This window comes from Lissotriton helveticus, chromosome 2_1 (assembly GCF_964261635.1).
Source record: "Lissotriton helveticus chromosome 2_1, aLisHel1.1, whole genome shotgun sequence".
In the NCBI taxonomy this organism is placed as follows: domain Eukaryota; kingdom Metazoa; phylum Chordata; class Amphibia; order Caudata; family Salamandridae; genus Lissotriton; species Lissotriton helveticus.
This window is the reverse complement of record NC_136059.1, coordinates 556,806,696-556,830,831: the sequence shown is the minus strand read 5'-3', so window position 1 is coordinate 556,830,831 and position 24,136 is coordinate 556,806,696. Positions and strand designations below refer to the sequence as shown.

The 24,136-nt window shown below is 46.0% G+C and overlaps 1 protein-coding gene across 2 annotated transcripts in view; it reads left to right on the top strand.

The window, feature by feature from the left end:
* Positions 1 to 24,136, top strand: part of AGGF1 (angiogenic factor with G-patch and FHA domains 1) — a 425,972-nt gene that overhangs the window by 341,018 nt on the left and 60,818 nt on the right. For both annotated transcript variants that reach the window (XM_078675220.1, XM_078675222.1), the window contains exon 11: positions 5,667 to 5,755. In XM_078675220.1, the coding sequence (XP_078531346.1) occupies positions 5,667 to 5,755 (89 nt within the window). The remainder of the gene's footprint in view (positions 1 to 5,666; positions 5,756 to 24,136) is intronic.

Genomic DNA, 24,136 nt, shown 5'->3' with positions numbered 1-24,136 from the left:
CCACTACTGAAAAAAACGGGCTCTGACCCAAATGATCTCAATAACTTCAGGCCCGTCTCCAATCTCCCATTCATTGCAAAACTACTTGAAAAATGTGTTCTCCTTCAACTCACCCATCACTTGGTCACCAACCTGCTTCTAGACCCTCATCAATCGGATTTCAGAAAAGGGTGCAGCACAGAGACAGCGATCCTGAATGTCATAGATGATTTCTACAAATCACTCAATAAAGGCCGATGCTGTCTACTCGTACTCCTGAAGCTATCTGCAGCCTTCGACACGGTAGACCACAAACTGCTCATCAATGTACTCCGAGAAAGAGTTGGAACAGAAGAGGTGGTCCTACAACGGTGTACCTCCTTTCTGTATAACCACTCCCAAAGAATAAAAATCGACACTTCACGTCTGTGACCTACGCCCCATAAGCAGAGGCGTCCCACAAGGATTAGTTCTCTCACCCTCACTGTTCAACATCTACATGGAGCTCCTAACCACCATACTCAAAAAAGCCAACATCCCCTTCCATCTCTATGCAGATGACACCCAGATATATCCAGAAACTTCCTCCGTTGATGACATTCAAAGGCCTAATGACACTCTAAGTGAAGTCCAACACTGGCTATCCCACAACCACCTGAAACTCAACAAAGATAAAATGGAAATCCTTCTCATGTCCGACTAAGAGCAGACCCCCCCAAATCACAGACTGCTAAAAACCATTGATGCTCTGAACTGCAATCTCATCCCAGCCGACGCTGTAAAATCACTGGGAATCACTCTGGACACTAACCTAGATATGGTTAAACATATCAAGACCACCGCAAAGAGTGCCTTCTTCAACCTAAGACTACTGAACCAAATAAAACCCTTCATCCCTTCCAATGACCTTAAACAGGCCACACAATTCCTGGTTCTGTCCAGATTGGATTACGGGAACGCTACCCTCACCAGGTACGGCAACATCTCTCCTAACTCCCCTCAGATCAACTCTTAATGCAGCAGCCAGAATGGTCACTGGAGTAAAGAAATACGAACACATCTCCCTAGCTCTCAGAGAGTTAAAATGTCTCCCAATCGAAATGCGTGCCAGCTTCAGAACTGCTTGTCTCACACACAAAGCTCTGAACAAGGCAAACCTGCCTACCTGGCCTCCATACTCAACAAAGCGGGACTGACAAGAAATCTCAGGAGCACTAACACTTCACTTCTCATCCCTCTGAAAACTCGCAAACAAAAAACTCTATTGTGCTCCTTCTCTGGAAATGCGCCCAAAATTTGGAATGCCATCCCAGTCCATATCAGGACTAACCCATCCTTCAAAAAATTCAAAAGCCAACTCAAAGACCTCTTCCTCAACCAAACTCTTCCGAAAGGATAGCTGACGCATAACGCGGAATCTTGCACATTGGAGAGTACAGTTACTCTGATAAGAATGACTTTTACAGCACCTACCTTCGGTTCCCTCCTCTGTCCCCTCTCCCTAAACAGGACTCGTTCCGAATCAATGTGTTTACTACTGCTATACTTTGTATTAAATTGCACATGACAAATGTTGTAAAGCTCTCCAATACCCTCTGGTCTGGCAAGCACTATAGAAAACTCTTAAAATATATATATATATTTTTTTTTTAATGCTTAGAAAGACAGTTGTGGTAACCATACGTCTGATTCCCACTTCTCACAGGCAGAAGGTTGTCACAGTGCAAGCTCACCCAGCTGTCAGTAGGTAGTTAAACGGAGAGCATTCTAGCATCTCGAAAGGGAATCACATTTATCTCTTGGAAAGGCAACCCTTAGCCAAGCATAGTCCCTCAACAGGAAGGATCCAGCTGCCTATGTCCGCTGTGGCATCAACAGAGATAAATAAACCCCCATGAAGAAGTCCCCGGCAATCTAGAGACTGCTCCTCTCCTTTAATGCCCTTTCAGGGCCAGCAATCAAGTTGAAGCAGAATTATGAGAGCTTCATGGGCTGTCCCCAGATTTCCACTGCTCAGCCAGCATGCATCCTCCCAGATTCAAACACTGCTTCTGGTGCAAATGGGACCTTGTGAGAACTGACAGTGGATCGTCATTCTCTGGTTCAAACCAAGCCCTCATAAATTGCAACCTTCTGTATTCTCTTAGTAACCATATCCATCTTAAACTCTCAAGGTCTTGTCCACCTAGTCCATCCTCGCAACAGGAGTCTTACAGACGGTGACAAATACATATGTGAGGGACGCATAGCATAATTGTAAAATTCACATAAAAGAGAATGGTCAACACTGAGGACTCTCCTTGTAGGCATAGCTATAGATCTAATCCACTTCTCAATGAAATGTGACTTACTCAATCAGTCAATTTGTAAAGCGCGTTACTCACCCGTTAGGGTCTCAAGGCGCTGGGGGGGGGGTGCAGCTAGTGGTCGAAGAGCCAGGTCTTGAGTAGTCTCCTGAAGGCCGGGAGGTCTGTGGTCTGTCGTAGGTGTAGGGGGAGAGCGTTCCAGGTCACAGCGGCGCGGTGGGAGAAGGATCTGCCCCTGGAGGTGGCTCTGTGGATGCGCGGGACGGCGGCCAGGGATAGGTCAGCGGAGTGGAACCTCCTGTTGGGTACTTATAGGGAGAGTCTGCTGTTGAGGTAGGCTGGGCCGGTCTTGTGGAGTGCTTTGTGTGCGTGGATAATGAGTTTGAAAGTGATTCTTTTGTCGACGGGGAGCCAGTGCAGGTCTCTATCCGTGTTCAGCTTGAGCCGGCTTGAGCCGGCTTGCCTCCATCCAGTTGGCGACGGCCTTCATACCCAGGTGCAGGTTGGATTTGGCGGTGAGGGGGTCTTTGGTGAGGGAGAGGATCAGCTGGGTGTCGTCGGCGTAGGAGATTATGTTGAGGTCGTGTAGTCTGGCGATGCGAGCGAGGGGAGCCATGTAGACGTTGAACTGCGTCGGGCTGAGGGACGATCCCTGTGGGACGCCGCAGATGGTTTTGGTGGTTCCTGATTGGAACGTGGGGAGGCGGACTCTCTGGGTTCTGTCGGTGAGGAAGGAGGTGGTCCAGTCCAGGGCCTTTTTTCGGATCCCTGTATCATAGAGGCATGTGCGAAGTGTGTCGTGGCAGACGGTGTCGAAGGCGGCGGAGAGGTCCAAGAGGATGAGGGCTGCTGTCTCGCCGTTGTCGAGTAGGATTCTAATGTCGTCTGTGGCGGCGATGAGGACGGTCTCGGTGCTGTGGTTGCTGCGGAAGCCAGACTGGGAGGGGTCCAGGATGCTGTTGTCTTCTAGGTGGTGGGTGAGCTGGGTGTTGACAATCTTTTCGATGACTTTTGCTGGGAACGGAAGCAGGGAGATGGGCTGGAAGTTCTTGAGGTCGCTCGGGTCCGCCTTGGGCTTCTTTAGTAGGGCGTTGATCTCGGCGTGCTTCCAGCTCTCAGGAAAGGTGGCCGTTTCGAAGGAGAGGTTGATGATGTTGCGCAGGTGGGGTGCGATGAGGCTGTTGGCTTTGTTGGCGAGTGGATGGTGCTCATGGTCTTGATTATGTCTTCGGTGCTCACGTTGGTCCATGTGGTCAGAAGGTCGTGGTCGGTGAGGTTGGGTGCGTTCATCGTAGTGGGGTCCGTTGGGTTCATCCGGGAGTTGAAGCTGTTGTGGATGTTGGTGTTTTTGTGGTGGAAGAAGGAGGCGAGGGCGTTGCACAGGGCTTGCGACGGCGGGATGCCGTTGGTGCAGGAGCTGGGACTGGAAAGTTCCTTTACGATGTTGAAGTGCTCTTTGCTGTTGTGTGCGTTGTTGTCGAGGCGGTCTGTGAACGAGGCTCTTTTGGTGGTCCTGATGAGGTGGTGGTGGTTGCGGATGGCGTCTTTGTGGGCTGCGCGGTTGGCGGGCGTTCTATCGCTAAGCCAGATGTTTTTGCGTTTCCAGCAGGTGCGTTTGGACGCTTGGAGCTCCGGGGTGAACCAGCTGGCTCTCTGGCTGGTGTCTCTGTCGGCGGGTTGTCGCACTGGTGCTATGGTGTTGGCGCAGTTTTCCATCCAGAGTCTGAGCGAGCGGGCCCCTTCCTCTGGGTCGGTGGGGCTGGTCGGTGGGTCGAGTGCGAGGTGTGCTTCCAGTAGTTCTTTGGTGACTTTGCCCCAGCGTCGGCGCGGGAACTGTGGGGTGCGGTGGTGGATGACGGGTTTCTGGAAGGTGAAGTGGAAGCAGTGGTGGTCGGTCTAGGTGAGCTCGGAGGCGTGGCTGTAGGCGACGTGTGGGCTGGAGGAGAAGATGGCATCGAGCATGTGGCCGGCGATGTGGGTCGAGGTTGTGACGATCTGTTTCAGTCCGAGGGTGGTGAGGTTGTCGACCAGGGTGGAGGAGTTGCTGTCGTTGTTGTTTTCCAGATGGAAGTTCAGGTCGCCGAGCAGGATGTAGTTGGTGGAGGTCAGTGCGTGCGTGCTGATGAAGTCGGCGATGGAGTTGCAGAATTGGGGGTGTGGGCCGGGTGGTCTGTAGATGAGGGTGCCTCTGAGGGTGGTTTTGGGGTCAGTGTGGATCTTGAAGTGCAGGTGTTCGGCGGTGGTGAGGGTGTCGTCGGTGTTGGTGGAGACCCTGATGGTGTTCTTGTGGAAGATGGCGATTCCTCCTCCGACTCCGTTGGCGCGGTCTCTGCGGGTGATCTTGTACCCGTCGGGGACGGCCATTGCGATGTCTGGGGCGGAGGTTTCGTTCAGCCAGGTCTCGGTCAGGAAGGCGATGTCTGGGGATGCGGTGGTGAGATGGTCCCAGAGCTCGATGGCGTGCTTGCGTGCGGAGCGGTTGTTGAGCAGGATGCATCGTAGTCTGCCGGATCCCGTTGCTGCCGGTGTTTTGGCGTCGCTGGTGCAGGTGAAGGTGCAGTTTCGGCAGGTGAAGGGGCCGTGGGTGCGCTTGGGGGTGGCTTTGTAGCAGTTGGGGGTCCGTCTGTGGTTGAGCGCGATGAGGGTGTTGGCGTCGTAGTGGGGGGGCAGGGAGGGCAGCGGCGGGAAACTCTGCCGTGGAAAAGCCTAAGGGGAAAAAAGATAACAGAGTAGGCACCGGGAACAGGAGGGAAAAACGGGCGAGGGGCAACAGGGACGCAGGGTACAGAATGAAGAGGGCGGGCGGGGGCACAGGCACACAGGGAACAGAGAGAAGAAGGCGGGCAGGGAACAGGCAAACAGCAGCAGAAGAAAATCGGCCGCGGCGGCGCCGGTATGCAGTCGGGTGCTAGGGCACCGGAGCGCGAACAGCAGGCACGAGATGGCAGGACGAAGTCGAAGGCACAGCAGTGGTGGTGCTGCAGCGGAGGGGGAGCGACCTACCTGGAGGGTCAAGGGTCGCACTTGGCAGTTGTTTTGTTTACACATCAAAACTTTGAACCAATTTCTATTGTTTGATTAAATTACAGTCTTTATTGCTCTTAATCTACTCTTGGCACCACCCTGTTTGTTCTCCTTATTTAGTATTTTTATATATTAAGAAAGCGAATATATACAACACTACCTACTTTTCCTTTGTTCTTACATACTTTAACGTCAGTAAATTGAAGCAGAATGGAAATGGGGACTAACACAAGATCTGACAGTTTGCTATGTTATGGCCTCTCAGCCAGATTATTCTACTATCATTCCTAAAATTTTATACCTAAAACATCATGTCATAGATCAATTGTTTTAATGCATTTTTCTTTTTTGTCTTAGTCACTGTTTCAGCTATAGTAACCAGAGCAGAAAAAGAGAGATTAAGAAGAAAGGAGCTTAAACAAATTCGTGCGAAATATGGTTTGCAGGTATGCACCGGACTATTTACTTACTGTTGATCTCTCTATCGGCTGGGTGTTCATTTCCTTCTTATTGTGACCTCGAATAAAATGTGGTTATTGTCCGTCATTGTTTTGTGCATGTAGGGATCGTGACTCAAGAGGTGAAGCAGTGTCTGGTCCTGATACACCTCCTCTACCTCAACAAAGATAATAGCATCTTAATTTCAGCACACCTGCACACGTTTCTATTTATATATTTCATAACGATAGATGGAATTCTGAAAGGAGGATATAAAGTCCAATTGGTGAAGGGAGGATCCCGGCCTGATATTTAATCTCTACGACTGTAGGTATGAGTCTAGTTCATGCAGGCTGGAACAGTTTGGTATTTAGGCCTTTTCTGGAGTCTCTTTGACAAAAGAGATTTGTTGTCGCTGTCCATAGATTCTGCTGAGCGTATCCTTTTTTCACATATGGAACTTACAACTGGAGGAATTTAACAAGAACACTAGGAGTTATATGTGCAATAAGATAACATGTAATTTCACCAACCTTGTATGTGCACAATGTTATCTTTTTCATTACAGTATAGTTAGGATATTGTTCATATGAACTTTACACTCAGACGGCACTTATGGTGGCTTCTGACTAATCTGCACACAATTTGGCACTTGCTTGGTTCATCTAGCTTAGTTTCAGCATGTCACATGTTCTGGGGCGTGGGGTCAAATACGTTTTTCCCATTCAAACTCCCCATAGAACTTCTACTCTCTGCTTAAGCAAATTGCAGTAAGGATTTCTACCGATTACAGTAAAAGCTCTACTTTCATCAAGGTCAAGTTTTGTGTCGTTTGGTTTATATCCATTCCAAAATTAGTGCTTTTATAAGGTGTGATGCGCGCTTTGAAGAATTAAATCTTTTCATATCTTCTCAGGTGGTGACGCAAGCATGAATCTCAAAATTTCTGTCTATCATATTTGCATGTTTAGAAAGATGTGACGGGTCGTTGAAGAGCTTGAAATTTCTTTCTTCCATTTTGAAATTGCTGAGTTCAAACAAGAGTATTAGCTCATTGCCGTAAGTGGTACAGATGGGGATAGAATAATAATCAGAGGCATGAGTAAAGTGTTATGGAATTTGCACACAAAAAATGCCTTTAATGTACAATGACATCGCAGACGCAAACGTTGCAACCTCGTTGTCCCCATTTTGTGTTTGCAATTGTCACTGCTATCTCAAACTCAAATTTTTAAAAAAGCAAATACACATATAAGGTGCAACTGGAAAACATTTTTAAATACGGGGGAGGGAGGGTGTATGATAAGAGAAATAGTATATGCATTTATTTTAATTAAAACAGTGTTTCCTAGTCCACAAGCTTGCAACTTTACAAAAAGTGGAGTGATTCTAGAAGCTTGCTAGATTGGATTTTTGTTTTTTAAAGGTGGATGGATGGGTTAGGTATAGAACCGTACCCTGCGGTTAGCCCTGGCTGTGCGCTGTTGAAGGCCATGCACTTCAATGGTTGGACGCATTGGTGGTTGGGCACAGGGCTTGACTGCAGGACCAGGCCTGTGTTCAACTAGTAGGACGTGTGGGCAGTTGTAGACAGGCAAGGCCCTGCATCTAATTCTCGCTGTGCATTGTAGGAAACATTTGCAGCAGTCGTTGGTTACAGAGCCTAGCCTTGCATCCAACCTCTGTGGTGCATAACCGAAAGCTAGTTACATGAAGGACGGGGGTGCGGGGAGCAGAAGACCTGGCCCGATTTTTCATCCATTTTTCATCCAACTTCTAGGACAGAAGGGCAGTTGGGTTTTCAAGCCTGGCTGAGGGGCCGGCCTTGCTTCTAGCACCTCTTGAGCAAAGCCTGAAGCGGTGCACAGTGGGAATTGAAGGATGGGCACTTGGGCAGAGGGCTTGGGCATAGATCAATCCTTGCATGTTACCAGTATAACGCTTAGTTGGTTGTGCACTGGGACCCACAGTACACAATAAATATATATTACAAAACACCACAAAAAGATAGGTCTGGCCCAATTTTAAAAAGTGCTACAATAAATGTGAGCAAACAAATACATCTGACAAGAAAAATTAAGGATATTTCTTCCAGTTGTGGTCCTTTACTGCAACATCATAACCCTCGCTCGAGGTCACACCATGCTTTCAACACTCCATCTCCTCACAGATTGTGGTCTCCTTTTTACCTCCATTATGTCAGGGACAGGTACCACTTGTAGAGGTTTGTCTAAGGGGTTCAATGGAGCAATTATCATAGGATATTCATTGAAGTAATCAATTTAAGAAAAGTTTGCTGCTGCGTGCGTGGATCCTAGAATACGTTATCCTAAATATTTGTACATAGAGACTGTTCACACAGAGCGCAATTGTATATATGTCCATAAGATAAGCAACAGTATTGGGAAGCCTACTCGAGGCAAGATTTTCTTGTATTATAGACTGTTGGAATTCATGAAGACATTAATGAATGATCTAGCTGACTATTGTTTCAGCAATTGCATTTAGACCAGTACCTAAAAAAAACAGGAAAATCATTTTTGCCCGTGGGCTGCTTAACTCGGGATATTGACAAATTGAAAATCAAACAAAATCGAGAAAGTTTCTTCCTATAAAGATCTTGGTTTATGGTTCAAAGGAAGAGGCCGTACTATGTCCCAGAAACAAGCAATCAAAAATACTTCCTTATCATTAAACATCTTGTTTATCAGATTGTTAAAACAACTAAGTGGGGGGCAGATTCAGGTAAATAATGTAAAGTTAAAGATTTTAAATTAACACAACTTTGCTGTATGGAATGGTGGCCTTCAGGCATACGCTAGCGTGTAATTTTGTAATTTATGTAATTTGCCAGGTGCAACATCTCACACTCAACTATGTTTAGAGTTTAATTTAACGAGATGTGATGCTCAAGGACAGATATCACTCCTATTGTGTTAAGCTTAAGGAGGGTCAAGTAGACACCTTGAAAAGCACTTTGTGGGCCTCTATAAAGAAAAGATTCTCTCCATGAAAATCCTATTTGGAGTTGTCATAACAAGATCTAGAAACTAAAGAGTTTAAGAATATTGCCCTCTCCCTCTTGAGCAAGCTACCAAGTAAGCTACTGTTTAAACAGGCTAAGCTGTCATCAGGAATGCTGGACAGGAAAGTAATCAGCTATAAGTCTGACTCCAAAATTTGCACCTGCACTTTATAACTCTAGCAACGCCGTATCCTATTTAAATCAGCCATGGTTGCTCAAATTAAAAAGACAGCCGATGCGCTATAGATACGGATTGAAACCACTAAAGGCTCACTGATACGGTAGATTAAAGAGCCACCCAGAATAGGATCTGTCAGTTATGTAGGGCTGCGTCGTATTCACTATATCATATTGTGTACACCTATCGTAATCTTTTGTAGCCACTCCAATTTTGAGTATAGTCAATATTTAGATTGATAAACATTCATACATTTGTCTTGGCAGTGGGTTCCTGTTTGGCAGTGACTCAGGCTAGCTCATAGCACAGTCTTTAAGGTTCATAAAGTAGATAATCAAAGCCAAAGCTCAATAGAAGCCAATCTCCTATTGAGCACCCCAATGAAGTGAGGAGCTTAGCTTGAGAACTGCTGTGAATGGTGCTACGAGAAATTCGTCAAGTTGTATTGCCCTGATAGAGGACTTTAATTTACTGTTTTTGATCCATATTATCCTTATGATTTTAGCTTGATTTACATTATTGGTCAGTTCATGGCACACCCGTTACTGCTTAATCCCCATAGACTAGTCCAGGCATGTGTGGAGTTTAAGATGTAGAATAGCACTGAGCATGTTTGTTGTATGGTTCTTTTTCATATTTTTTTTTAATTAGAAATCAGATATTTCATATATTGTTTTAGTGGTTGATTTATGTTCCATACAATTGCCTGTTGACATTAACAGAACATTAATTGGAAACGTGCTAGTTATGTGCCATATGTTAGCTAGTAATATTGTGACCATCTGGGCTTATGAAGCAGCCTGAGGCTCTAGACGAGCTATGTAGTTTTAACAGATGATTTAAAACAGGTACTTTTAAAGATATTGTAATTTAATGGGAAATTGACATGCACTGCGGGCCAAAAGCTTTAAAGGCTGGTGTCACTTGTAAGATAGGTGGGTTGCCTGTATGCAAATGAATAAAATGTAAGGTTTGCTGCATGGCACACAAAGCATTGTGGGGTAAAGGACCTATTACCTGGCGGAGGAACTCAATAGCTACATTCCCCGTAGAGATCTCCACTCTGGCTCGAAATCCCTCCTCAAGATACCTAAAGTTAAGAACAGGGGGCACCTCTCTACTAGCATCAGTTCCCTTTTTCACTGAGGCAGTGCCTGGACCTTCTGCAGTTCAGAAAGTCCATGAAAACTGTTCTGTTTTAGCTCTTGATCCATGTGACAGCTTTCTTATTGTGGGTCCGCAAGCGCTGAGATACCCCTTCGGGGGTGACTCAAGCGCTATACAAATCATAAAATAAAATAAAGAAATAAACCCGCTGTATAATTACTTTTAATATTGGAAAAGGAGCAAAAATGTTATGGGGTTTTAGTATTGGGTATTGAGATCAATTTCACAGCTTTGGGTGCTGATTTTAGAATATTGTTTTTAAATCTCTTAATGAGATTGTAACGCATTTAAGCAATCATACAACCAATACATTATTTTTTTCGTTCACAAAGAGATTACTGAAAGCCTGCATAGCAGCATCTGATGTGCAAAATGTTAAAATATCAAACCTGTCTCCCATTCAGGGAAAATCGACACGTCACTTAAAAGTTTCAGGAGTTCCTCTACCCATAATGAATTGTATTGGGAGGTGCGTCCCAGAGTCAGTTCTTTGTTCTGACTCATGAGAGAAGGATCCCAAAATGCGAGGCATTTCGCACCTCTGTTTTCAGTGACTTTACACTTGGTATTTATTGTTGTTCATCTTCACTCAGCGTCTTTACCTTCTTATTGTTAATTGCCCACTGTCGAAGTCTGGCGCATTACCCATGTTGACACATTGTCTTCATCAAAGATCATCAAAAACTTTAGCATCAAATCATTTCAGGATGACAGCAACTCACTCGCTTTCTCCATCAAAGAGATCCTGTATGGCATTGGCGCATTCACCATTGCCACTGAAGAGACCTAGACTGACAAAGTCACCTTCACAGTCAACCTTGAAGTTTGCAAGTCAGCCATTATAGAGTCCTAGTTTGTGCCCAGGCAGTGAGCAACTGCATCCAGTGAGGGGAGGGAAGGGAAGGGGGTGGGGATCAGGCACCTTCCCCCTGTGAGTAATCAGCCTTTTGACCAACATAAATGTCCAGGTCAGTAAAACAGGACTCGACTCTAAACCTTTTGTCCCTTCGGTATAGACCTAGGAGACATGCTTCCCACTTGGTTAATAGGTCTCCAGCTGTACAGTGAGACAGGTGACGTGTCACTCTCCTACAAATATGGTGTGCCTCTGTTAGGTTTCCATCTTCAGCGACAGCCTGAAAAAGAAACATGCAATTGAGCTTGTACAGTATCAGTAAAAGGGAAAGGGGTTTACCCCAGGTACTTCTTAATTACAACAAATCAAAAGAGAATAATTTCATATGCCAGCTCTACATTAGATGTATCCACATTTTTGCAGCGTGAATCTTTCTGGATTCACTATGCTGTGCATTGTTCCGCGGTCTAGTGGTTGGGTCCAGAATCATATTTTTTCTTTTTTTTTTTTCCGTAGCCCAGGTGGGCGTCGACGTCGCACCATTTGGTGTCCTTCCTGTGACACCGGCAAGCTTCCCGCGGAAGCTCCCACTTTTGGGCGCCATCAACAGCTTCTTTTTTCTGCCGTTGGGTCTGGATCGTCACCGAGAGGTTCCAGATTTTTGGGAGAAAATAAAGACAGAAAACCACCAAAGAAATTGGAGAATATATCTTGCAATCAAGAACACTGAGCGGGGACGACGAAAAAGGAGGAGAATATTGAAAACTTCGACATCCATCGGAGAATGCTCATACAGGGGGCCCCCTGAGCGCAGGAATGGACAAAACACATTTAAAATGTTGCCATAATTGCCACCACAAATACGCGCAGAAGGACCAGCATCCGGTTTGCAACCTCTGTCTGCCGATCGACCACGAGAGCAAGGTTTGCAACGCCTGCTCGGCATTTACCCCGAAGACACTCAGGGTAAGAGAAAGACAGAGGAGAGCCAACTACAACATGCAAGGCCAAGGTCAACCCTCGTCGGTCCCGGACTTGGCCCTCTCCAGAGCGGAAGAGAACAACATCGCCATGGGACCAGATGACTACACGGGCGTAGAGACCGATATGAAATCCACAAAGGAGGTAAGAAAGACGTCGACCCCTAAAACCCCGACAGACTCTCGACAATCAGAGTCAGACTCTTGAAAATCCGAGTCAAAATCCTCGAAAGGAGCACTGGCGCTGAAACATTCGACGGACGCAGCTGCATCCAGGGGCAAACAGCCCAGCAGATCCTTTGAAAAGGACTCCCAGGACTCCGGCGAAAACTCAAGACAAGCCTAGGTCGTCGAAGCACTTCCCCGAAAAGGCGCTCTTGACGCTGAAGAAAAAGGACCCGAAACCAACTTCAACGACATCGAAGAGATCGGCCGCAACCCTCGACGCCAAACAGGAGGAAAAAGTGAAGGCTCGAGGCCGAAATGGACAGTATCCTCCAAAGGAAAAAGGAATTAGACAAACTGATGAAAAGGTTCACCATCCCGTCGAAGCCGACGACGATTGTCGAGGTTGAGGACGAAGAGGAGTTCGATGTCGAAGAGCTGCCAAAAGCTCCGGAGCCCCAGGAACAGCAGGTGGAAGAGGGCCTATACTATTATGAGGGAGAAGGCGAGGAAGACCAACAAACAAGTTTGGGGTCGGCATCCTCAGTGGCGCAGGACCTGGATTGGCAGGACCTCGATGGAGAAAGCCCGGAAGAGGCCGTAGAAACGTATCCTTCGAGGCCTTCGCCGCCAGATGACCCTGGCATCTACAATATGGTCATCAAAAATGCAGCAGCATATGGGGTGAAACTGGAGGAAGAGATAACAAAAGCCTGCTTCCTCTTAGCGACCCTGCTCCCCACTCAAACTAGGAGTCAATTCAAGTGTCCTGGACCAGGGAAGGGAAGCATTCCAGGAACCATAAGCTGCAGATCTGTCACACCAAGGACAGAGAAGAAGTATAAACATTCCTCTAAGGACCCACCATACATCTAGGGATCCGTCACGGCTGACTCCATCATTGCAGCAACATCCAGAAAAAGGGCCAACATTCCAACAAACTCAAGCCCACCTCCAGACAAGGAAAGTAAGAGGTTAGACCTCACTGGAAGAAAAATAGAGAGGAATGCAGCACTCCACTGGCGCATTGCCAACTCTAATGCCCTACTAAACAGGCATACATCCAGCATTAGGAGGAGGTTGGACAGCTACTCAAACACCTCCCTGAACAATACCAACAGAGAGCAACTCACCTGGTGGAGGAAGGCAAGAACATGGCAAACTCATGCCTCAAATCAGCCCTGGATACGGCAGACACATCCAGCAGGCTCATGATGATTGGGGTAACAGAAAGAAGGCATGCCTAGCTGAGGATCTCAGGTTTCAAGCCGGAAGTCCAGAATAATATTCTAAACACACCCTACAATAGAGAAACACTGTTCGGATCGTCAGTAGATGAGAAACTGACGCAGCTGAAGAAGGAAAATGAAATTGCAAGGTCCATAGGGGCGTTGCAGTTCAGAGATATGAGAAGGGGCACCCTGACACGGAGACCAAACGGAAGAGGGGGAAACCAGCCAGGAACGTCACATCAGACTTTCCAGCAGAACCACCAGGGCAACAATCAAGCGCAGCAGGGTCAGCAACAGCAAACCTGGCAATACCAACCTAGGAGCCGGTCCTTTCGCGGGAGGGCGAATGGACGAGGACAAACAAGAAGAGGAGGCCAGCAACCCACCTCAAAGTGACTTCACTCCACCAAACGTGCCCACCCAAACAATAACTCTAGTGGAGGGGCACAACAAAATAACCCAAAAAAGTTTTATACAAACTCAAATCAGGGATCAGCGAACATGTAACACCAGTAGGAGGCAGACTAAAACACTTCTTACAAGAGTGACTTTATGTCCACCATAGACCTCAAAGATGCCTACCTACACAATCCCATGAACAGACAACACAAACATCTACTAAGATTGGCCATCAACAAAGCGCACTACCAGTTCACAGCCTTAGCCTTCGGACTAAAGTCCGCACCAAGGGTCTTCACCAAATGCCTCGCAGCAGTAGCAGCGCACCTACGGAGGGAAGGGATTCATGTATACCCCTACCTCGATAACTGGCTAATAAAGGCAAGTTCATACAAACAATGCCAACTACATGCACAGCGGGTCACACAGACGCTGGCAGGACATGTCAATACCAGAAGGGGCAAGCTCTGACAGTGAGAACAGCGAGCAAAATCATGGGGATGATAGCGTCATGCATACACCTAGTCCCCAATATACAACTCCACATGAGATCATTCCAGGAATGGCTCCAACAACAATGGCCACAAGCTACAGGGAGTTAGGAAGATCGAGTGGTTGTAACGCATGCAGTGCAAGAGGAGATAGCATGGTGGAACAAGGAGAACATAACAAGGGGGAAGCCTTGAACACCACCAAACCCAACAGTAACCATCACCACAGACGCATCCCAGAGGGGATGGGGAGCACACATGAACCAGCTCAAGGTGAGAGGTCTGTGCGATCAGGCACATCAACTACCTGGAACAAAAGAGTCTGTTCCTTGCCCTAAAAGCCTTCCAGAAACAACTGTACAAGCAGAGTGTTAATACAAACTGACAAAACACCCACGATGTTCTACATCAACAAACAGGGAGGAACACAATCAGTTGCACTATCCAACCTAGCGTAGGAGATATGGAGATGGGCCATCCCACTAGTAATAGACCTCCTGGCAATACACCTACCAGGAAAGGACAACATGGAGGCAGACAGGCTCAGCAGACAGACATCAGCATCCCTCGAGTGGGAGCTTAATGCACAGGAAACGCAAAAGCTATTCAAGAAGTGGGGAACACCGAAAATAGACCTATTTGCAACACACCAGAATGCAAAAGGCCCATACTTCGCATCCAGGCAACCAGGGGAACAATCCCAGGGGAATGCCCTATGGATAAGCTGGTCAAAAACATTTGCCTACGCTTTTCCCCCGATACCACTGATACACAGGATACTCCGCAAATGCAGAACCAGCAACATGACATTGATTCTAGTGGCACCACAGTGGGCGAGGCAGTCCTGGTTCTCACAAATAGTGGAAATGGCGCAGGGACCACCACACAAGTTCGCAAAAAGAAAAGACTTGCTCTCCATGCAAAATGGGGAGGTACTTCACCCAGAGCCAGAGAGCCTCTGCCTAGCTGCCTGGCTCCTGAAGACGTAGAGTTTGCACACCTAAAACTCCCAGAGAGCACACTGCGGGTGCTACGGGAGGCAAGGAGACCTACCACACGGAGGTGCTATGTGGCGAAATGGAAAAGATTCACACAATGGAGAAACTACACAAGAAAATAACCAAGGAATCAACTGTGCTAAAATATTTAACACACCTGCTAAAAAACAAACCTGAGCTCTACCTCGGTGAGAGTACACCTTTCAGCGATAGTAGCCTACACAAGAGGGGAGACGGAAAAGAGCTTCTTTACATCCTAAGTAGTAAAGACATTCCTAGAAGGGGCTAAAAGGATTGCCCTCCCAAAAAGGATGCCGCCGCCGGCATGGAACCTTAATATAGTTCTAACAGAGCATATGAAAGCGCCTTTCAAATCCATCCACAAGGCCTCACTACAGATGCTCACAATGAAGACAGCCTTTCTGGTAGCAATCACCTCGCTACGCCGGGTAAGCGAGCTACAAGCACTGACGCTACAGTAACCCTACATTCAAATACACAATTACAGGGTGGTAATGAGAACCGACCCCCACTTTATGCCAAAGGTGGTGTCAAGGTTTCACATGAACCAAACAATACAGATACCAAGTTTCTTTCAGAAACCATCCACAAGCACGGAGAGAGCACTACATACTCTGGATGTTAGAAGGGCAGTAATGCTTTACATGGAAAGAACTAAAGAGCACAGGAAAACAAAGCAGTTCTTTGTATCCTTCGCAAGCAGTTTCCTTGGAAGGCCAATAACAAAAGGCACCATCGCACGATGGATCGCACAAACTATACAATTCTGCCATAAGCAGGCAGGTCAAAAACTACTAGGATGGGGCACAAGCCCACTCTACCAGGAAAAAGGAAGCAACAATAGCCTTCGTGGCAAACACACCCATCCAGGATATCTGCCTGGCGGCAACATGGGCTTCAGTGCACACGTTCACTAAGCACTACTGCGTGGATATACAAATGAACAAGGAAGCACAAGTAGGACAAAAAGTGCTGCAACATATAGGGCCAGATGTAGGTAATTCATATTTACCGACTCGTAAATACCAAATTTTACCGATTCGGTATTTAAGAGTCGGTAAATATGAAGGGGGGAGATGTAGGTATTACAGATTCTGTAAATACCGAATCTTTAAGATTCGGTATTTACCAAATCTGTAAATACCGAATCGGTATTGCCCATTGTTTCCTATGGGCCTTGAAGCCCATAGGAATCAATGGGCAATGCCGATTCTGTAATTACAGAATCGGTAAATACCGAATTTGGCAAGGGTGCAGGGGGTGTCACTTTGACACCCTCTGCCACCCCAAAAATAGGCATGTGCGCCATGTGGCACACAGACATGCCCTAAGGGCATGTCTGTCTGTCACATGGCTAGGTGTGCATGCACACATGTGCATGCACACCTGAATTCGGTATTTTAACACCCAATTGGATTGTGTGTTAAAATACCGAATTTGTAGGGCCTTTGGGACTCAGAAGAGTCCCGCCTACATCTGGGAATTACCGAATCGGTAAAAATACCGATTCGGTATTTTACAGAATCGGTAAATTTACCGAATCGGTAAATTTACCGATTCTGTACAAATATGCCCCTACATATCAATTCATCAATACCGGTCGGTAACGGCCGAAAATACCGATTTTCAGCCGTTACCGACCGACCTACATCTGGCCCATATTCAACAACCAACGCTCATCTTCCACCCAGCCGCCATAAACATAACAAACCGATACAAAGTATATGCACAGCATAGTGAATCCAGAAAGATTCACGCTGCAAAACGAATAGTTTCTTACCTGTTGTAGTTTTGCAGCTTGAACACTTTCTGGATTCACTAGCGAACCCTCCCACCTCCGCCAGAAATATGAGACAGGATGAGGAGAGAATACAAGGACAGTATATAATCAGACTCTTTAAGAGACAGAATTGAAGTTCATTTAAATAAAGGAAGAACTTGAAAAGATTGGAAAAGGATGAACAAACATGACACAAAAACAAAAAAAGAATCTGAAGATGGCCCCCAAAGGTGGGAGCTTCCGGGGGAAGCGTGCCAACGTCACAGGAAGGACACCAAGTGGTGGGACGTCGTCGCCCACCTGGGCTACGAAAAAAAATCAGAAAAAATACTACGATTCCGGACCCAACCACTAGACAGACCCCCCAGGATATAGCGGCATGGATTAGCAAATTTAGCGGCACAAATATGGAAATTTAGCGGCACAAATATGGAAATTTAGCGGCATTTTTGCGGCCCTTTATTTTACTCATAATCATTCATTTTCTGCCTTAAATCAATGGAAACTGTTTTAGCAGAGTATTCCACTTTGAATAGGCAACCTGGGATATGAAACAGAGGAAGCAGTTCACAGGTGAAGGCTCCTTAACCACCGCCTCCCATTCCACACACCCACCAGGCATTTCCGCTCTGCCCAACTGGCCCTGGACCCACCCCACGGGTCCACAAGACCACAGCTGGAGGAAGATCTTTCTGCTACCTTGCTGCGAGGGCTTGGAACTCCCTGACTCTACATCCCAGCCAATCACCGTCTCTGCCCCAAGGAGAGCGCACTTCCTCAGTTTCTTACAGTTATTGCAAGCAAAGTTTGCTCCTGTACCTGCATCAAACCCCTGGCTCTGCCTTGGTGCTGTTTAACTGAGGATCCAAAGATGCATTGCAAACCATGCTTTTTCCAGGGAATAAAACGTCCCCTACACAGACTCTGCCTGCAGTTTTGCCTGAGAAACACACTTGAAAGAAAACTGCCCCAAATTTATTCAGAAGCCACACACTACGTTCCAGTCCCATGTTGTTTTTGACCAAGTATGGAGGCACAGAACAAAGTGAAAAATGAGTTCCTAAATTATAAAACATCCAGCGGGGTTCTAAAAACTCAAATTCCTATGCCAACCCTTTCCAGACTAATCTAATATCTAAAGGGCCACTACAGCCTGAGGGATTGGAGATGGGGGCGCCTATCAGACCCGCTTCAACCACAAGCCTGTCGGATGCACTAGGGCTATGTTCAGCCCTTTAAACAGATGGACTGAGGTTTGCATGTCCTCATTAATAGTCATTGATGGCCCGAATGATGATGATCATCAGTCTGGTCAGTCAGGGGATGCTAACACCCCGATGACAGGAGCTTCACCTTTTCTCTCAGTCTATAGTAGGTTCCTGCTCACAAAACCTACCATACTAAACTGGCACAAGCTGCTCCTTCTTCAGTCTGAGAAGCAAGAGTCCAGATGAACAAGTAACGTACCCACTGTAACACTTTTTCTGGTGGATACTCCATCTAACCATAGATTCCTCGTGTGAGATTACCTCCCAGGGTCCAGAAAGCTTTCACCAGCAATACTCCTGCACCTCTTCAAAGTCAAGAGATGCAGCAAGCAGCTCTGTGTCAGTTCAAGGTACGCATGACACACATGAAGACCAAATTAAGATCCAACTGTAGTATCACAAAATGTTTAAGAGGAAACGTGTGTCAGACCTATGAACTTCATCACAAAAGGTGGATTAAAAAAGAATTGGATGTCCAGCACACGCATGAAGGACAAAAGGGCTGACAAATAACTCCTGATAGTGCCCACTGCAAGATTATAGTGGGACAAAGACAAAACAACGAGAGAACATATGAAAGTTTGGCTTGCAAAGGGTCAGCCTTCCAGGCACCACACCAAGCCACAAACTTGTCTCATCACCCTGCATAGGTGGAGTTCATGGAAGGGCATGTGGCAGTGACGATATCCACCACTTCAATTAGCAGATCAGACGCATTTATATGCCGCCCCTGAATCTTCATACATGGAGGGGTAGATTGCAAAGATTAGAGTAAAGGAGCCTGACCTACTGCTGAGACAAAAAAACCTTCCAAAGCGTTAAAGTGGAGTAGAAACGTTCTGGGACCACTTGTATGAGGTCTGAACGGAAATGATTTGTCTCGCTACAAGTATGAATCCGTCCTCCCAGGAAACTATCTACAGTACAAGGGCTTCTCTGTTTACTCTTTGTTTGCCTGGTGATGAAAGGCACGTCTTCCACACAGTGGACTTAGTAAACTTGGAACTTCTTCAGACATGAGACAGATTGTAAAATCTTACTATACATTTTTCTTAGAAAATTAAAATTTGAAGACTGAACACATACATTTTAAAAAATAGCACTTTGTGCAGCAAGAAATAAAGGGACGACAAAAAGACGTCCATATGCGTGACACCAAGGAAGCAAAACAAGAGTAATATTCAAAGTGTTTTGAGTTCTCATCTAGAAACACAAAGGGTAATGAGAGGGAGTCAGAGTATGTGCCATGATACAACAGAGGGGGAGAATGGGTTTGAATAGATGTAAGGAAGATGTGGCGCTCAGCGGGTACCTGAATAAAAGTATTTGTTGGTGAGGTAGGTCCGGTGCAAAACAGGTCAGGGGAACAAACCCAGCAAAAACTAGCCCCTGTTAGGGTAGAGAGACGTGTCTCCTACTCCACAAAATGCAAAGAGTGTCGCGTGCACACGATAGTCTAAATGGTTCCCAAGTGAGAACCAAAAATTCGGTATGCGTTCAAAATATGATCTCAGAGTCCATCGTCATGAGGTATGTATATTTAATGGTGCAATTTAGATCAGTACATCCAAGCAAATAATAATAAATAGCCGACACGTGTTTCGTCACACCGTGTTCTCACTTGGGAATCATTTAGACTATCGTGTGCACGGGACACTCTATGTGCCAAGATACAACCTGATATTGCAAGATGAATTTGAGGTTGAGGTCGAGCTTGTATATAAATCCCAGTGAGAAGGAAATCACACCTTTCCATGATACACAGGAAGGGGAAAGTCATGCACTACCCACACTACTCCAGAATTGTGCATGTCTAACTGGGTAACACAGTTGGGCGACCTCTAGCTCTTACTGAACAAGGTACCCTGACGTTGGTTGAACTTCTAATTGGAGGGTAAGTTCTGGCTGATTCAGTGCCATGTATCAAAAGTTAACCGTAGAGCGTCGATGGCACCAGCAATTAATGAGCTCTAACTTAAGACATGGAACTGGAGAGGTCAGAAACCCCACAAACTTGTCTTTACCAGGCTGTCTTCAGCTTATTCGTTCCACTTGTGACGTGTTATGCTTTCTTCCTTGACAGCTTGCTTCAGTTTGTCGAAAATGTCATTGTGTTTCTTGCCTTTCTGTTCGGTCTTGAAATAAGAAAGCTCCTCCTGCAGGGTGTCCCATGCGACATATGCAGTGAATAAAAAGATATTAGGTCATAAATGCAGCCCATCAAAGAAAAAGGAACAATATTCAGTTTATTGCACCAAACAAAGGATTGGCAATATACTCTGCTAAAACTTTCCAGTTCGATTTACTAATCTGGGTCCCCCAAGGATGGCTAGAGCCCAAAATTCTCAAGAGGCTATTACAATCACTCACCATTCAGGACTGCGGTTATTACATCATTTAATCACTTAATATCCATACACTGCTCGGCTTCATACCACTTATTCACTCCCAAATTACCATTCACTCAACCCTGTCCGGCCCTCGTTTTCTATGCATTGTAGTTCTATGTCCGGTTAACTGGTGTCAGACATCAAACAGGATGCAGCAGCAACAGATTGAGGAAAAAAAAGCAACATGGCATTCACTACAGCAGATCAAGAAATCAAACAGTGAGCCCATTCACCAACAAGATTCTGGATGAGTGAAGGTGACACGACTATTCGGCATAGATCGCAGAAGGATACATACAGAGGCGCAAGCAATGAGAGGAGCAATTTCAAAAGAACAGAGGAGACTGCTTTATTTTGTTTTCAAAAAGGATCCTAAAGCAGTAGATCGGATTCCACCTCACAGTAGTGATTTTGCGGGCACTTTTGTAAAAATTGCGACATTTTTACAAAAGTGCCGATTTCGCGGGCACTTTTGTAAAAATCGCGGCATTTTTACAAAAGTGCCGATTTCGCGCGAAATCCTGGAGGGTCTGACTAGACCGCGGAATAATGCACAACATAGTGAGTCCAGAAAGACTTCAAGCTGCGAAACTACACTGACAGGTAAGAAACTATTCGTTAAAGCTAAAGGACTTTAGGTGTGCAATAGATATGCAAGATGCGTGCTTCTACATGTACCTAAGATTGGTGGTCGGAAGCTCACATTTCCAATACACGTGCCGCCTCTAGACTTAAGGAAATCAACTGGGAGCTACAAAAACTTACAAATGACATACAAAAGCGCATAAACATCACCTCGGAGCTGGCCTCTGACTTATCTTCCAACAAGGCTTCGCAGTTGATCTTGCAAGTGACCAACCAATACCCTAAGGTACCAACTCCTTCCTCTAAGAAGAGGATTGACTCTAAGCAGGCATCACCTGTCCGGAACTGGAGTACCACTCCCTACCCTAACGCCCACTCCAGACCCATTATATCTAAGAACTACCTATCTGATCCGGACATTCTCTCCCTTCTTCTAGCAAACAGCTCCACTCAACATGACAAGCCAGACATACCTGGACTTACTCAAACTTTGCCTCTAAACCCTCTTAGAGCTCCTAGACATAAGCCAGTCATTCCGGGACCTATTCAAATTATTACACTAAATTCACATAGAGCACCCAGACATAACTCTAATGCCTTAAACACTGCTAACCTTAAGCACATTCACATCGCAGTCTATTCCTATTGACTCCAAAACACACTTGAAATGCATGCTTCTCAACTGTAGATCAGCTGTGAAACATGCCGCAGACATCGCTGACCTCATCCTTGATCAGGAACTTGACCTTCTGATTCTCACCAAAACTTAGCTGAATGTCTCCTCAGGACCTGTCCTTGACATCCCAGTCCCTCCTTGCTACAACATAATCAGACTTGACAGAGCTAAGAGAACGGGTGGAGGCATCGCCTAGAGATATACCACAACTGTCACTCAGCAAAACAGTCTCCCTCCGCATCTCTCTCAGCTTGTGAATGTTTGTGCATAGACCTCATCAGCAAACAAAGATCCTTGTGCAACCTGCACATCTTTCACCATCCCCAGGAGACACCCTCCCTCTGATCAAACAATCTATGGAAACCATCTCATCCAACTTAGGTCTCCATTGGTCCCAGATCTTCCTGGGAGACATCAATCTACATTGGATTGACCCGAATGATCAGGCTGTGAAAAGTCTTAAAAACTTCCTCGCTGACCTCAGCCTGGCCAATTTTGTGACAATGCACAACTTGTGCTCAACCCTTGATCTAATCATCTCCAATCCCAATGCCATTCAGATGGAATTGATTGCCCCTTGTGACTGGTCGGATTACCACTATATCACCTTCCTCATCTACTAACGATGGAACACCCAAAGACTCCAACCCAAGAAACTAAGACATTGGAAAAAATCGCTGCAAAATGCAAACGTGAATGAGCTCATATCACGTAGCAATCTGCCCCTGCCGCCTCCCACGTTAATGTCAGACGTCCATGAACTCGCTGAGCACTACTCCATGTTAAACGCTCTGGATGCAATTGCACCCCTTCAACTAAAAAGAAAGTCCAAAAAAGACTCCAAACCATGGTTCAATGATCGCTTGAACTCAGACAGACGCAACCTGAGATTAGCAGAACGCTCATGGAGATCCTCTCCATCCATTGAACTCCTTAAGCTTTTGAGATTGAGAAGGAGTCTGTACAACAAACACATCAGAACTGCAAAAACGACCTTCTCCAGAAGCCAGCTGGACAAATCCATAAATCGCCCCAAAATGTTGTTTGATCTGGTTAAACGTCAATCCAATAACACTCCCATTCAATCGCCATTCATCGCCATTCCACAACCTAACTGCGAGGACTTTGCTGCTTTCTTCCTTGAAAGTCTAACGAGATTGAATCTGATCTAAGGTCTGCTCTGCTCAAGCTATCATCCTTACCGGACTTCCCCCTAACCCCGCAGACCCATCTTCCTGCATGTCACACCCATAAAAACAATGCTTGTTGGATTCAATTCACAATCTTCAACAATACACATCTTTTCTTAACATTCTTACTACCCTGAAACCCTCAAATCCCTTCAATGATCCCCTTTCCTCCTATTTCTTTAATGATAAGGTCCCTAGTTCTGTTGTGGACCAAGATTGTTAATGTCTCCCTACTTCAAGGTGAGATCCCTGACTGCTTAAAGTCCTGGCTGCTTCTGCCAATTCTCAAAAAACCTATGGCTGATCCAGAGGATCTAAATAACTTCCAACCAATCACACACATCCCTACTCTGGCAAAGCTCCTTGAGAAATGTGTTCATTGACAACTGTATAACGACATTGAGGAATACAAGCTTCTTAATAAATTCCAATCGGGATTCCGTCAAGGCCACAGCACCGAAACAGCCATCACTCATATAGTTGATGACACTCTTACATTGCTTGACTGGAACAAATCCTGTCTATTAATCCTACTCGACATCAGCTTTTGATACCGTCAAACATGACAATCTCCTGAGCCTTCTATAATGTAGGATGGGGCTCTCCGGCTCAGTACAAAAATGGTTTGCCTCTTTTCTCCATAACAGTACACAGAGAGTTACAACTATCCACACCCTCTCCAGTGCAAGTCCTTGCACCCTGGGGTTGCCCCAGCTTTCCTCTTTCACTGACACTTTTTAACCTATTCATTGAACCTCTTACTGAAATCCTCAAAACATCTAACATCCAAGATCACATGTATGCAGACGACACCCAGTTGTTCATGAAAATCTCTACTCCTGACAATATCAAGACACTCAACGGAACCGTGCACAAAACCCTAAAGTGGTTAACCTTCAACCATCTCAAACTGAACACCCACAAAACGGAATTCCTCCTTATTTCCACACCCAAGCAGGCCCTGATCTTGGAGAAATATATGAAAAAC